The sequence below is a fragment of the Colobus angolensis genome, unplaced genomic scaffold (genome assembly GCF_000951035.1).
Source record: "Colobus angolensis palliatus isolate OR3802 unplaced genomic scaffold, Cang.pa_1.0 Scaffold177, whole genome shotgun sequence".
In the NCBI taxonomy this organism is placed as follows: Eukaryota; Metazoa; Chordata; class Mammalia; order Primates; family Cercopithecidae; genus Colobus; species Colobus angolensis.
The window spans coordinates 2888097-2902678 of NW_012114899.1; the positions used below are offsets into that span (position 1 = coordinate 2888097).

The 14582-nt window shown below is 39.2% G+C and overlaps 1 protein-coding gene across 1 annotated transcript; it reads left to right on the forward strand.

Annotated features, from left to right (window-relative positions):
* The first annotated feature begins 4535 nt into the window (after positions 1 to 4535).
* DKK1 (dickkopf WNT signaling pathway inhibitor 1) lies at positions 4536 to 7920 on the forward strand. Its single transcript, XM_011938763.1, has 4 exons — positions 4536 to 4994; positions 5240 to 5402; positions 6567 to 6707; positions 6823 to 7920. Exons 1-4 carry the CDS (start codon positions 4752 to 4754, stop codon positions 7074 to 7076), a joined length of 801 nt encoding a protein of 266 aa, XP_011794153.1. The 5' UTR covers positions 4536 to 4751; the 3' UTR covers positions 7077 to 7920.
* Positions 7921 to 14582: the final 6662 nt, after the last annotated feature.

The following is a 14582-nucleotide window of genomic DNA, read 5'->3' on the forward strand; positions in this document are numbered from 1 at the left end:
AAAAAAAAAAAAAAAAAGAGAGACTTTTGTAGTGAAAAGGAACCTCTCCATCTCCCCTTCATCCCATTTTATAAAGAAAAGCCAGCACCACATCAAGAGTTAAGTGGCTTTCCCATATTTAGGAGCCAGATTATGGCTGGCACTGTATACAGAGTACCGTCCCCAGCCTTCTGACTCCTTGGCAAGATGCCTTTCTTGGCCATACCCTGGGAGAAGAGCTGTCTTATAAAGGAGGTAATAATAGGAACCCAAAGACATGGAAGAAAACTGTTTTTCTCTAGATGCGGAGACTGTTTCATGGGATCCTACATCCTGCTTTCTGCAGACACTGGCCTATCCTTAGGGTTGGAGATGTTAAATCTTATAGGGGACTCAAAGAGGACATTGCACTCCCTATACCCACCACCACAGACCTTTCTGAGTATCAGGACCTCAGAAAAGATGCAGGCAGATATCTATCTGATTTAGGCACTATCTTCACTGTGTTTTAGTCAAATGTTTCTGGCTTCCGGGCTCTACTCTCAGATTAACTTTTAATGTCCTGCTCCAGTAAAACACATCTTCTGAGCTTGGTTAGAAAGCTACAACGGAGCCTGATTTATCTGGGCTGACCATCTCCACTGCTCTAACATAATCACGGTCAAATCTTGCCTTCTGTTTGTACTGGGGAGTGCAGAAAATCCAGCTCTCAGGGGAGTCATAACATGGACCAGGTCTAAAAGTTCTTTTAAAGTCATGAAGAACATTAAGACTAAACTGTTTTAAAAGTCAATGAGAAAGTCGTATCACTTTTTTTCCAAAACATCAGGGATGAGGAATCCCTACTATATTCAAGATTGACACTAACAAAAATGTTGGCAACACACACCATAAGGAATGATATTTATGCAGTATTTTCCTAGCAAAGTAAAAGTATATGGCAAGAAATCTGCTTCTTTTGATTTAATCAAGAGAAAGAAGAAATGAAGTAAGGTAGGAAAGGAGGGAGAGAGAAAAGAAAAGAGGAAAGGAGGGAATTAAAAATACAGCAGTAGACTGAGCGCCATGGCTCATGCCTGTGATCCCAGCAGTTTGGGAGGCCAAGGTGGGAGGATCACTTGAGCCCAAGAGTTTGAGACCGGCTCTGCCTGGCAACATAGTGAGACCCTGTTTCTACAAAAAATTTAAAAATTAGCCAGGTGTGGTGGCATGAAGCTGTAGTCCCAGCTACTGGGACTGGGACCAGGTGAGGTGGGAGAACTGCTTGAGCCTGGGAGGTCAAAGCTGCAGTTAGCCATGATTGCACCACTACGCTCCAGCCTGAGTCACAGAATGAGACCCTGTCTCAAAAAATATATAAAAATGTATAAAATTTTTTAAAAAAATCAGTAGTCACAAATAACAGAGATGGAAAAATGGTCAGTGAATAGCATGGTGTGTTTTGGAGTATATTTGTCTGTCTCCTTCATGGATGAAAAGGTTGAGAAATATTATATGTGTGGCATTCAGCACTTAAAATATAAAGAAGAAGTGTATTATTATGCTGTTCCTGAGTTAGGAGATTCAATTCCACACTGATAAGCATATTTCATCTATTTAAAAATATAATACAAAATATTAAACTTGTTACATTAATTATGATCATATTTCTGCCAGATTGAATAGGAGGCAGGGTTCCCTGCAGGACTAAATAAACTCAGTTTAATAAACTAAATTCATCTACCCTGGCTCACACCTCCTCTGTCACCCAGCTGTAAGAGAGACTCAGCCAATCACCAGAACCTTCTCTCCTTCCTGAGATGTGTTGGTCACAGTTCCTGCACCTTTTTCTTGCTTCTCCATGACCTAGTATCTGCCAAAATACAATCGATGGTGGAAAAATTTTTACCCCCAGCCCCATATAAGTATATTGTATTTCCCCAACTACTCACAGACTGAAAGCTTTCTGAGGACAAGAAGCCTGCCTTTCATATTGTGAGATATGCTCCCAATAATGGGTACCCTCCAAATATTAACTGGCTGCTGATGGAACAATGAGTTTTACTGTACCTCTTTATCTACCTTGCACTCTTGTTGTCAGTGAGCAAACCACATCCTGGAAAGGATTTTCAAATGGAGAAAAAGCACTGAAAAAGTAAATTTCCTCATTTGCAACAAAGGTACGATTTACTATGTACTTAGCCCTCTCTGAGGACGACCCATGTAATTTCTCCACTGAATAATTTGTGAGGTTACCTCTCCTCTGCCCACTAAATGATTTGAAGGTAGATTATATGAGAACTCATCTTTTATCACACAATATCATGTATAACGCTTAGCAGAAAGTAGGAACTCAGATATTGACCAAATCATTATTCATTTTAAACTCATGACAACTTCAGGAGCAATGTGAAAGATGAGGAAGAAGGTAGAAGCTAGCCCACTCTTGAACCCCTATTCTTGGTTTAGCTCTCCTGACTCAATATCACAGATTCTGTCCAGACTCAGTGAATATTGAAACATAATAGACATATGATTTGTTTTCAGAGATCAAGGTTGAATTTATGCAACAAGTTTCTTTGTTATAACAGAATTTTCCCTTTGTTGATTAAATTGTTCCACTTTCTTCTCTTTTGCCCCAGGCAATGGATTTTTTTTTTTGGTGAAACCAAGCTTTTAATGAACCAAGCTCATTAGATGTATTAATCATATACTATCTCTTCAGAAAAAAAAAGGCAAGAGATTGACCTTTAGTGTGACACAAATGTATTTCTAGATTCTAAATATTTAAACAGGGTAATAGCACTAAAAAGAAACATTTTCAACCTTCTGATTGGCAGGCAGATTTTTCTCCACATTTCAACGTCATTCAAACTTAGCACAGCTTGCAGATTTCCTAGTACAGTGAAGGTGCTTAACCCATCGATTCCCGACAGGATAATTTCTCGGGCAGATGGAATTTGGGATGGGAGGAACACTACACTAGTCTAACTAGGGTACCATTTAAGAATGATTTAGATGATGTTCTTAATGTTACCTTTGAAACTGAAGGGACTAGAACACAGACCAAGGTAAATTGTGTTTTAATTACTCCTTACCTCACTAAACTTTAGGATTTTATTACTTTAAGATTGTCACTGGCTTCACTGGCCCCAGTTCTGACCACAGCAGGTCAGTCAGCATGTGGAGTCATTATAGACAGCCTAAATCTATACAGCTTAGAGGAGCACAAAATAAATATATCTTACTCTTTATTAATTCAATACTGATTATCCAATCGAACTTTATTCTTTAAAATGAGAACTGGGTCTCATAAATATTTGTATTCATTGTGCCCCTCCCCCCACCACCCATCTCACCAAAAAATTTGAAAAATAAAAATAAGGCAACAACCCAGAGGGCAGCCCAATGCCAGGGCTCTAGGCTTCCAATAAGTTTTTATTGGATTAAATAGATCATTTCCCATTTATAAGCATGACACCATTCTTATACACCAGCTTTACTTTATTACATCTACACACCTATTTCAATGACGTCAAATTCTCTTTCTAATTCACTTTCAGCTCTTCTTCTCCTCAAGGTAGTTTCTTATCTCCCTAGAAGGGGTATTGAGTGGTCCCGTGCAAGGTATGACTTGGGAGCAAACCCTGCGTTCGGAAGCGTTGCGATATGATATACTAATGAGGAAGTCAGGCGCTAAGCCCTAAGGGTTTCTGTTGCCCCGCATTAGCCCACCACCGAGAGGGGAGAACGGGGAAAGGCGACTGACCCGGTACGTTGGACCTGCTTTGGCCCCGGCTACTTTGATCTCACGCGTCTGCCTAATCAAGTTCATCTACTGCCGCGATTGCCCTGATTCAAAGAACATTAAATGGTTTGATTATTGGACGGTCATTTCCCTCTTCCCTCCAGCCCTGATCTAATTTCTAAACGCCAGTCTCTCGCCTCCCTCTCTAAACTTCCCATCAAAAGAGAATTAGCTCTTCTTCCTTCTTACCCTCGTTTGATGTGCAAATTTCCTTCTCTTTGCACATTTTTCTCGCAGTGGCGGGGGGAGAGGGGGAGGAGGGCAACTGAACGACCTTAAAGTCAGGGATCTAACTCAGATCTGCAAACCACGACTCTGAAGGGTTAATGAGCAACTTGCACCCGCCACCTGGCCCTCTCAGAGGCGTCTTGCTAGAGCCATTGAATTACAGATCGGTTTGTATTTAATACTGAATATGACTTGTGTGCACAGTCAGCGAGTATTGGCGTAAGGGAGAGGTGCAAAAAGTGCTTTTGCAAAGCGTATCACCCCTCGGCTCTGAAAAGTATTTCAGATCTGGATAATTCAACCCTTACTGCCCGGCAAGGGCACCCAAGTTCCCAGAGTTCCTCCTGCCGCCTGCATTTATTAAAGTCGTCTGCTATAATGCTCGCTGCTAGCCGTCACCCCGAAGGTGAGCCGAGCCAGCCGAGCGACCAAGCCAGGGAGGAGCCGGGTGAAGAGTGTCAAAGGCCCCCCTTCATGTACACAAACACACCCCCTCCCAGCCCCTCCCAGCGCTTTGAAATCCCATCCCGGCTTTGTTGTCTCCCTCCCAAGGGGCCGGAATGCTCCGGGCCCGCGGTATAAAGGCAGCCGCGGTGGCGGTGGCGGCACAGAGCTCTGTGCTCCCTGCAGTCAGGAATCTGGGACCGCAGGGGGCTCCCAGACCCTGACTGTGCAACCGCACCGGCACGGTTTCGTGGGGACCCAGGCTTGCAAAGTGACGGTCATTTTCTCTTTCTCCCTCTTGAGTCCTTCTGAGATGATGGCTCTGGGCGCAGCGGGAGCTGCGCGGGTCTTGGTCGCGCTGGTAGCGGCGGCTCTAGGCGGCCACCCCCTGCTGGGAGTGAGCGCCACCTTGAACTCGGTTCTCAATTCCAACGCTATCAAGAACCTGCCCCCACCGCTGGGCGGCGCTGCGGGGCACCCAGGCTCTGCAGTCAGCGCCGCGCCAGGAATTCTGTACCCGGGCGGGAATAAGTACCAGACCATTGACAACTACCAGGTGAGAGGGGTCGGGCAGTCCGAGGATGCTCTGACCTTGAAAGGGTCCTATTTGGAGAGGAGGGAATAGAACGTCCTGGGTGTGTGCGGTTCAGGGAGCATTTGGCAACCCTGCAATTGGGAGCAGTGGGCGGTAACAGGTTTTGGAGAGGTGGACAGATAGGGACTGTGATCAGCGCACGGGTCCAAGAGGGCGGGTACTTGGACGTCTGGATGCCTCACCCTCTCCCCGAACCCTTCCCACAGCCGTACCCGTGCGCAGAGGATGAGGAGTGCGGCACTGATGAGTACTGCGCTAGTCCCACCCGCGGAGGGGACGCGGGCGTGCAAATCTGTCTCGCCTGCAGGAAGCGCCGAAAACGCTGCATGCGTCACGCTATGTGCTGCCCCGGGAATTACTGCAAAAATGGTGAGTCCTGAAAGCTCCCTTCACACTAAAACTGTCCAGCCTTTGAGCGTCTATGAATAGGGGGAAAAAAACTCCGCCCTGAGAACTCTGCGGCGCCACCTGCAAATGGGTCTTCAGTATGCAGGATTCCGCTAAAGTAGCTTCAAGTGTTTAATCGGGAAGAAGAGAGAAGTTCGGAGGTCTCTGAAGTCCTTATCTTCCTCCGTGGCCCTCAATGATTCAACGCAACGGCTCACCTCGTAGTGGACCCTTCCATAAAAATTTGTCTGGGAGAACCTTGAGATCAATTGAGAAGGTAGATGACAGGGAGGACGATGGGATCATGCAGAGACCAAAGAAATCAGCTTTGGCGTTCAGCTGCCCTTTTCATTTTTCTTACTGTGACTCTCACAGCTTTGTCAGATTGGCCTCTCCTTCTGATTTTTGCTGTAACTGTTGTCAGCCAGAGGACAGTGATTTATTTGCATGGGTCATTTTTAAGAGAGATCTTGATACCTTCACAACCTGACCTCTCCATCCTTCCCCCTCCCTCTACCCTCTGCTGCCTTAATATAAGTACTTCTCCACCCAACCACAGATCCACTAACTTTTAATTTTTCAAAAGGTGGACTTAGACAGCTAAAGAGGTCTCCAGAAATAAGCTAACAGGGTGGCGACCCTCCTTAGGACCCAGCAGTACTCCAGGATGAACTAAGTAAATCTCTGTAATATGGAAATTACACAGTAAAGTAACTGGTGGGTGAGATTGCAATGTTCCAGGCAGCTGGAATTGCATTTGCTTAACTTAGTCTGGCAGGAACCATATAGCACCAGGGGTAGAGAAGTTATTTTTAAGAACATTGTTAAAAGTGACTGATTTTCTTTTTCTTACCCCAAGGGTAATATTAAAATGGGCAGAAATCTCACTTGCCCCTACCACAGTTGGTGGGAAAGTATTTTAAATGGCTATACTAGGGATATTACATATGACTGACTGTATACAGTATACACATTTGTGCTTCTGTCCATCTAGAGAGTTTTGCATTAACAGTAAAGAGGTTTAAAATGATGTCACTGCAATGAAGTCTCTCAAGTTGGCCCTAGCATGACAGACTGCCACTGTCACAGCTGTTAGCAGTAATGCATTACAACCCTGAAGTTAATCACCCTTTCCTGCTTCCTTAGGAATATGTGTGTCTTCTGATCAAAATAATTTCCGAGGGGAAATTGAGGAAACCATTACTGAAAGCTTTGGTAATGGTCATAGCACTTTGGATGGGTATTCCAGAAGAACAACATTGTCTTCAAAAATGTATCACACCAAAGGTAAGGATGTTAAGACTCATTCTTAGCACATCAAAAATGTCTTTTGAATTATTTCAGTGAAATGATGCAGGTTTAACAGTAACTATGTACTTTTTTCCTGCTGTCTTCTTCATAGGACAAGAAGGTTCTGTGTGTCTCCGGTCATCAGACTGTGCCACAGGATTGTGTTGTGCTAGACACTTCTGGTCCAAGATCTGTAAACCTGTCCTCAAAGAAGGTCAAGTGTGTACCAAGCATAGGAGAAAAGGCTCTCATGGGCTAGAAATATTCCAGCGTTGTTACTGCGGAGAAGGTCTGTCTTGCCGGATACAGAAAGATCACCATCAAGCCAGTAATTCTTCTAGGCTTCACACTTGTCAGAGACACTAAACCAGCTATCCAAATGCAGTGGACTCCTTTTATATAATAGATGCTATGAAAACCTTTTATGACCTTCATCAACTCAATCCTGAGGATATACAAGTTCTGTGGTTTCAGTTAAGCATTCCAATAACACCTTCCAAAAACCTGGAGTGTAAGAGCTTTGTTTCTTTATGGAACTCCCTTGTGATTGCAGTAAATTACTGTATTGTAAATTCTCAGTGTGGCACTTACCTGTAAATGCAACAAAACTTTTAATTATTTTTCTAAAGGTGCTGCACTGCCTATTATTCCTCTTGTTATGTAAATTTTTGTACACATTGATTGTTATCTTGACTGACAAATATTCTATGTTGAATTGAAGTAAATCATTTCAGCTTATAGTTCTTAAAAGCATAACTCTTTACCCCTTTTAATTCTGGAGTCTAGAATGCAAGGATCTCTTGGAATGACAAATTATAGGTATCTAAAATTTACGTGAAAATATTAGCTTATTTTCTGAAATGTACTATCTTAATGCTTAAATTATATTTCTCTTTAGGCTGTGATAGTTTTTGAAATAAAATTTAACATTTAATATCATGAAATGTTATAAGTAGACATGCATTTTGGGATTGTGATCTTAGAGGTTTGTGTGTGTGTACGTATGTGTGTGTTCTACAGGAACAGACATGTGACATGGTTAGAGATGATCAGAGAAAAGACAGTGTCTAAATATAAGACAATATTGATCAGTTCTAGAATAACTTTAAAGAAAGATGTATTCTGCACTGATAAACTCAAATAGTCATGGCAGAATAAGAGTGAATCTTACTACTTTCAAAAATAGTTTCCAATAAATTAATAATACCTACCTAAATGGTCAATAATTTTTGGACAAGGAAGAAAATCATCCACAAAAATAATACTCCAAAGTACTTGGTGATTGGCGGGAACAGGAGGTGTGCCCATAAATACAGTTAACAAATACATGCAGATTTTGTACCCAACAAAATAATTTGCAGTATCTTAATTACTGCTACATGCAAAGCAGACTTGTTCTAATTATTTTGGTTTTAAAATAATTATTAATTAAAAATCACAAATCCTTCCTCATTCCACCCTTTTTTCCCTTGCTCGGTGAGTTTACTATTTCAAATTTTGTTTAACCTGAAATCTATTGATTGGAATGAGGATAGGGATACAGTATTTTAAAGAAAACCCACAGGAATGAAATCTAAATTTTCTTTGCATTTTTACTTGCCAGATTTCATATTGTTTATAGGGAGGAAAAGGGAAAGCAAGCTTCTCAATTTACACTTTTTTTGTAATATTCTAAAGTCTGCACCCAAACCACAAAATGCTGCGTTTCGGGCCTGCAAAGGAGAGTAGTGACTGATCAATCGTGCAACTATTTCTTTAAATAATGCAGATGTACTAGACTGTTTGTTGTTTTTGTGTTCCTGGAAGTGGTTCAATTTCAAGGGGCTCAACCAATGGGACACAAGCTTTGGGTGGTTCTTCACTCCTTGAGGAACTGGCAGGATGTCTGCTGTTACATTCCTTTTGTCTGGAAGTCTCAGCTTCCTCACCCAGGAGAAACTTTCTTTTTCTACATTCGCTTGTTTTCTGAAGTGCCAGAAAGGCCAATTCTAAGGCCTGCCATGTCCAATAAAGCACAATAAAGGAAAGGAAACAGGAAACTTTTTCTTCAAAAAGAAGAAAGGAGCATTCTGCTTAAATGGGGAAAGAAGCAAACTTTTAAAGGGCTCTGGTTATTGGATCCTTTCCTTTCTACAGGAACGGACTTCAGTACATTGACCCTAGTGATAGCCTTTCTTGCTTCTCATCTCCAGACGAGAGATGTGTGGAAGAATACAAAACCAGCCAAAGAGGGACGCCTCTTCTTCCTATCCAGCTGAGAAATTAGGAAGGGATTTCCATTAAAAAGAATTCTTCATATTTGTAAAGGTGAAAAATACCAAGAAAATTGTAGATTTTTACCAGCTAGTAATAGAGGCTAGAAGATGGAAATCAGATAAAATACAAATTCAAAAGAGGATTATTTAAGGAATCTAGAACAATTTGGGTAATGATTGTTTAAAATGTCTGTTGTTGTTGCTATGTGATTTTTAAGCAATGTATTTTAATGGAAAATACATGTACCTGGGAAAATTTCACAAGGCATTTTATCTAATGTTAGTATACTCTACACACTGTCCTGCAGGTTGCTTTTTTTACTCTATGTGTCTTGTAGATCATTTTATATAATACATAGAGAGGCGACTCATTCTTTTTAAACATTACATTAAGTTTGTAGTATGTCGGAATGGCAATACTACAATTGTTTCAACCAGTGATGTTTAAGTTGTTTCGAGAGTTTTTGATCTAACAAGTAATGTGTCATGAGTATAGAATTTTCACGTTCATGTGCCAGTGTAGTTATAGGGTGACTAATACTTGAAGCAAAGTCCAAAATGCATGCTTTCTGTAGCTACTAATAAAGTCTGGTATGAGCAAAATGTCAAGATGCCTGCTTATCACTGACCAAGTGATGATTAAGCTGTTGCTAAACTGTATCAAAGAAGAAAAAGGGAAATACAGGCTTATCCTAAAAATTTCACAGTGAACAGTAATCTCTGGCATTCAGTAAAAGCTAGACTTGTTCTAATTACTTTGATTTTGAAATTATTACTAAATACAATCACAAGCCTTTTCTCACCACTCCCTTTCCTTGTTTTGTTAGAAGAGTTGAATATTTCAAACTTTGTCTAATCTATTGAGAGGAATGAGCCTGGCCCTTCATTTTTAAATTGGTGACATTATGGAACTTTATCATGCTACCAACTTTCTTTTATAGTCTTAAAGAAAAATAGACAATACTACCATTAGGCTTATAAAGTGTCGTCCATTGAGTTCTGTGATTGCAATTTTCATACCTTCTAAAATACTATCCTGAGGGCAATATCAAATTATAAAAGAAATATCTTATCTTTAAGTTAAAGAAGAAGAAAATACTCTCATAATTTAAGCTTTTGATATTTGTACAAAAGTGTGGGTACGTATGTGGTCCTTTATATATTGAGTGTAAAGTCGACAGCTTAGAAATAGTCAATCACATCAAAAATCTAGGACTACTATCTAGGTAATGCTAAGAAATTTTAATTCAAGATACATTTATTTAGTCTTCCATGTCCAGTGGGCACTATGCTAGCATTTGAAAAGATGAGTATAATATTGGTCTTTAACTTCAAAGAACTTACTGTTTAGCAAGGGAGACGATGAGTATTAGTGCTGGAAGTTGATTTAGTGTAGTGGTTAGAAACAGTCTCTAGAACTAGATAGATTTGGGATTGAGTCATGGCTCCCTCAGTAATGTAGATGTGAGAGTAATGCATGCATCAGAATATTATTATGTCTAGCTCAATGCAGTCACTCAATTTTAGGTCTTTACTATTGGACAATGAAATGTATATATCTTATGTTGTATTATCTTACATTCATTAATACCTGACAACAGAATAAAATTAATTAAATCAGTCTGTAACTACTCAGAAAAAGCTTCAGAGAAGAGGTGGTATTTGAACCATCGCCTTCTCTCGCCCTTTTATTTCAAGGAAGAAAAAGCACTTAAACTAGAAAAAGCAAAAAGGAGACATGGATTGATACTGCTCATAAAAATCAGGATGGAAAGCATTCTGCAGACTCACTTATGATTTATGTTCCATTGTAATTTGTAGTGTCTACCACTTGCCATGGGGACAAGCAAAATTCTATCACCAATATATGTGATCATGAAGTGCAGTTCTGCTCAGTAAATTGCTTAGCCTTTCAGAGACTCCTACTCCAAAATCTTGAGCGAGGGTTCTGATTAGTTTATCTTTAATCAAGGGTTCACCTCTGGTTCAATTGTCTAGCATGACTACCCAGTTCCCAATATAAACACAGCTGTCTATATCCATTCTGCCTGTAATAGAAACTATAGTAGTTCTAAAAGAGGAATGTGTAGGGACAAATCCCACATCTCATATCTATCACAAATCAGTTTTGAAGGATGAGAAGGCATTTACAAGGTAGAAAAGATGAGAAAGAGTTTCCTTCCTATTGGAGACAGAGGAAGAAGTGTGAGCAAACTTATGGAGTTATAAAAATAAAGATACACAATATATTGAGAAAATAAGTAATATTCCACTGTGGCTAGATTTGGGGGTAGCTAGGAAGAGGACTTTTCTGATTTTTGGTTATATAATTTGTTATCCAGAAAAAATAGACTACTATAATTTTTTATTTTCAGCAACAGCTATTGTATTAGGTGGCAATGAAATTGAGGAGGATATATTTGAGACACATTTTGTTTCAAAATATTATAGATGTCACAAACTATAGTGATTTTTTGCCAAAAAATTACAAAATAAAAATATTGTTTTGTTTCCAACAATAGTTGTCACATTAGATTTCAATTAAAGTAAATAATACAAATAATACATTACAAATAATGTAAATAATAGCTTTCACAAACATGGTGGACTTTTTGCCAAAAATTTATAAATCCTAATAATATGACATAGACCCTAAATATTAGTATATGAAAAATTACCTTGGAAGGGCAATGATAACCAATACCCTGCTGTTTTAAACTGTTGAATAAATTCTATAGTAAAAAGTAAAATTGGCAGAAGGCATGAAACGTGGCTTATCTTGATAAATTCATATTACGTTTTTTAATATTTCACAATCTTTCTCCTGATGAGCAAAAAAATACTTTTAAAAAGCATCCTATATAGAAACTTTTCACATATCTGTGATACTCTGAAGTTCAAATTAAAAGCAAAAAATGATAGAGGCATATCTTGTTATATTATGCTTATCTTGATTTTTTTTTTTATGTGAATTGAAGGTTGGTGGCAACCTCACATTGTGCAAGTCTATTGGTGTCATTTTTTCCCACATCATGTGATCATTTCATGTTTCCATGTCACATTTCAGAAACTTTGTCATTATTATGATATCTATTATGGTGATCTACACTCAATAACTTTAATGTTACAATTGTAATTGTTTTGGGATACTATGAGTTGTGCCCATGTAAGACAGCAAACTTAATTGACAAATGTATGTGTTCTGACTGTTCCACTGACCAGCCATTTTCCCATCTCTCCCTCTCCCCATGCCTTCTGAGTCCCTGAGACACAAGAATATTAAAATTAACCAATTAATAACCCTACAATGGCCTCTAAGTGTTTAAGTGAAAGAAAGAGGTACACATCTCTCGCTGTAATGAGGAAGGCACGGGGAAAGCTGAAATAGGCTGGAAGCTAAGCCTCTTGGGCCAAACAGCCAAATTGTGAATACAAAAGAAAACTATTTGAAGGAAATTAAAATACTACTCAAGTGAGTACACAAGTGATAAGGAAGTACAACACCCTTGTTGCTGATATGGAGAAAGTTTGAGTGATCTGAATAGAAGATTCAACCAGTCACAACATTCCCTTAAGCCAAAACCCAATCCGGAGGAAGGCTCTAGCTTTCTTCAATTCTATGAAGGCTGAGAGAAGTGAGGAAGCTGGAGAAGAACAGTTGGATGCTAACAGAGGTTGGTTTGTGACCTTCAGGGAAAGAAGCTCTCTCTATAATACAAAAGTGCAAGGCGAAGCAGCAAGTTATCCAGAAGAGCAGCTAAGATCATTGATTAAGGTGGCTACGCTAAACAACAGATTTCCAGTGTACATGCAACAGCTTTTTGTTGGAAGAAGATGCCATCTATGACTTTTATATGCAGAGAAGAGAAGACAATTCTTGGTTTCAAAGCTTCAAAGGACAAGCTAATTTTCTTGTTACGGGCTAAAGGAGCTGACGACTTTAAATGAAAGCCAATGATAATTTACCATTATAAAAATCCTAGGGTCCTTAAGAATTATACTAAATCTGCTCTGCCTGTGCAATATAAATGGATGGAAAAGCAAGGCAAAGCCTGGATGACAGCACACCTGTTAACCGGATGGTTACTGAATATTTTAAGCCCACTGTTAAGAGTTACTGCTCAGAAAAAAAAATTCTTTTAAAATGTGACTGCTCATTGACAATGCATCTAGTCACCCAAGAGCTCTGATAAGGACGTACAAGGAGGTTAATGTTTTCAAGCTTGTTAACACAACATCCATTCTACAGTCCATGAACTAAGGTATACATTTTGACTTTCAAGTCTTATCATTTTAGAAATACATTTTATAAGGCTATAGTTACCGTAGTTAGTTATTCCTCTGATGGATTTGGGCAAAGTAAGTTAACCTGGAAAGAATTCGCCATTGTAGATGCCATTAAGAACATTCATGATTCATGGAAGGAGGTCAAAATATCAACATTAACTGGTGGAAAAAGTTGATTCCAACCTTCATAAATGGCTTTGAGGGGTTCATTCAAGACTTCAGTGGAAGAAATCACTGCAAATATGGTGGAAATAGCAAGAGAACCAGAATTAGAAATGGAGCCTGAAGAAGTGACTGAATTACTGCAATCTTATGATCAAAGGTGAATGGATGAGGAGTTGGTACTTATAGATGAGCAAAGAAAGTGGTCCTTTGAGACAGAATGTACCCCTGGTGAAGATGCTGTGAATATTGTTGGCATGACAATGAAAGATTTAGAATGTTACATAAATTTAGTTGATAAAGTCAGAGTTTGAGAGAATGGACTCCAATTTGGAAAGGAGTTCTACTGTGAGTAAAATGCTATCAAACAACGTTGCACACTACAGAAAAAACTTTTGTGAAGAGAAGAGTCAGTCACTGTTGAAAACTTCATTGTTGTCCTGTTTTCAGAAATGGGTACAGCTAACCTAATTTTGAGCAACCACTACTCTGATCAGTCAATAGCCAACAACACTGAGGCAAGACTTTCCACTAGCAAAAAGATTACACCTTGCTGAAGGCTCAGGTAATCATTAGCATTTTTTAGCAACAAAGTATTTTTCAACCAAGGTAAGTACTTTTTTAAAAAACATATAATGCTATTGTGCATTTAATAGGCTACAGGATAGTGTAAACATAACTTTTAGATGCCCTAGAAAACCAAAAACACCAGGTGACTTGCTTTATTGTGATACTTTATTGTGGTGGTCTAGAACTAAAACTACAATATCTCAAAGGCATGACTGTGACCAGTCTGGGCATCAGTGCAAAAATCCAGACACTCTCAGGTACTGCTAGAGGGTACGGCAATTAGCATACCTTTCTGAAAAGCAATTTGGCAGTGTTAAAAATGTGAAAACTCTTTGATGCAGTAATTTCTAGGAATTTATTTTAAGAACAGAAACATGGAGGTATAAAAATCTGTCTACAATGGTATTTTAATAGCAAAAATCAAAACTGAATTACATGCTTAGTAGGACAGAACAATTTGGATAATATATGTTATGTTATTAAAGCATTCTACAACCATTAAATTAATATGGAGAAACATTCGGAATTCTCCATGTACAAATATTTGAAAAAAGCATATTTCAGAACATGCATTGTATGTTATAAATTACTTAAGAGT

Bases quoted from the DNA above. Each gene is read 5' to 3' on its own strand.
- DKK1 (XM_011938763.1), top strand. From the start codon at position 4,752: ATGATGGCTCTGGGCGCAGCGGGAGCTGCGCGGGTCTTGGTCGCGCTG. The intron at 4,995-5,239 runs GTGAGAGGGGTC...CCCTTCCCACAG, and splicing joins AGACCATTGACAACTACCAG to CCGTACCCGTGCGCAGAGGA. The intron at 5,403-6,566 runs GTGAGTCCTGAA...CTGCTTCCTTAG, and splicing joins CGGGAATTACTGCAAAAATG to GAATATGTGTGTCTTCTGAT.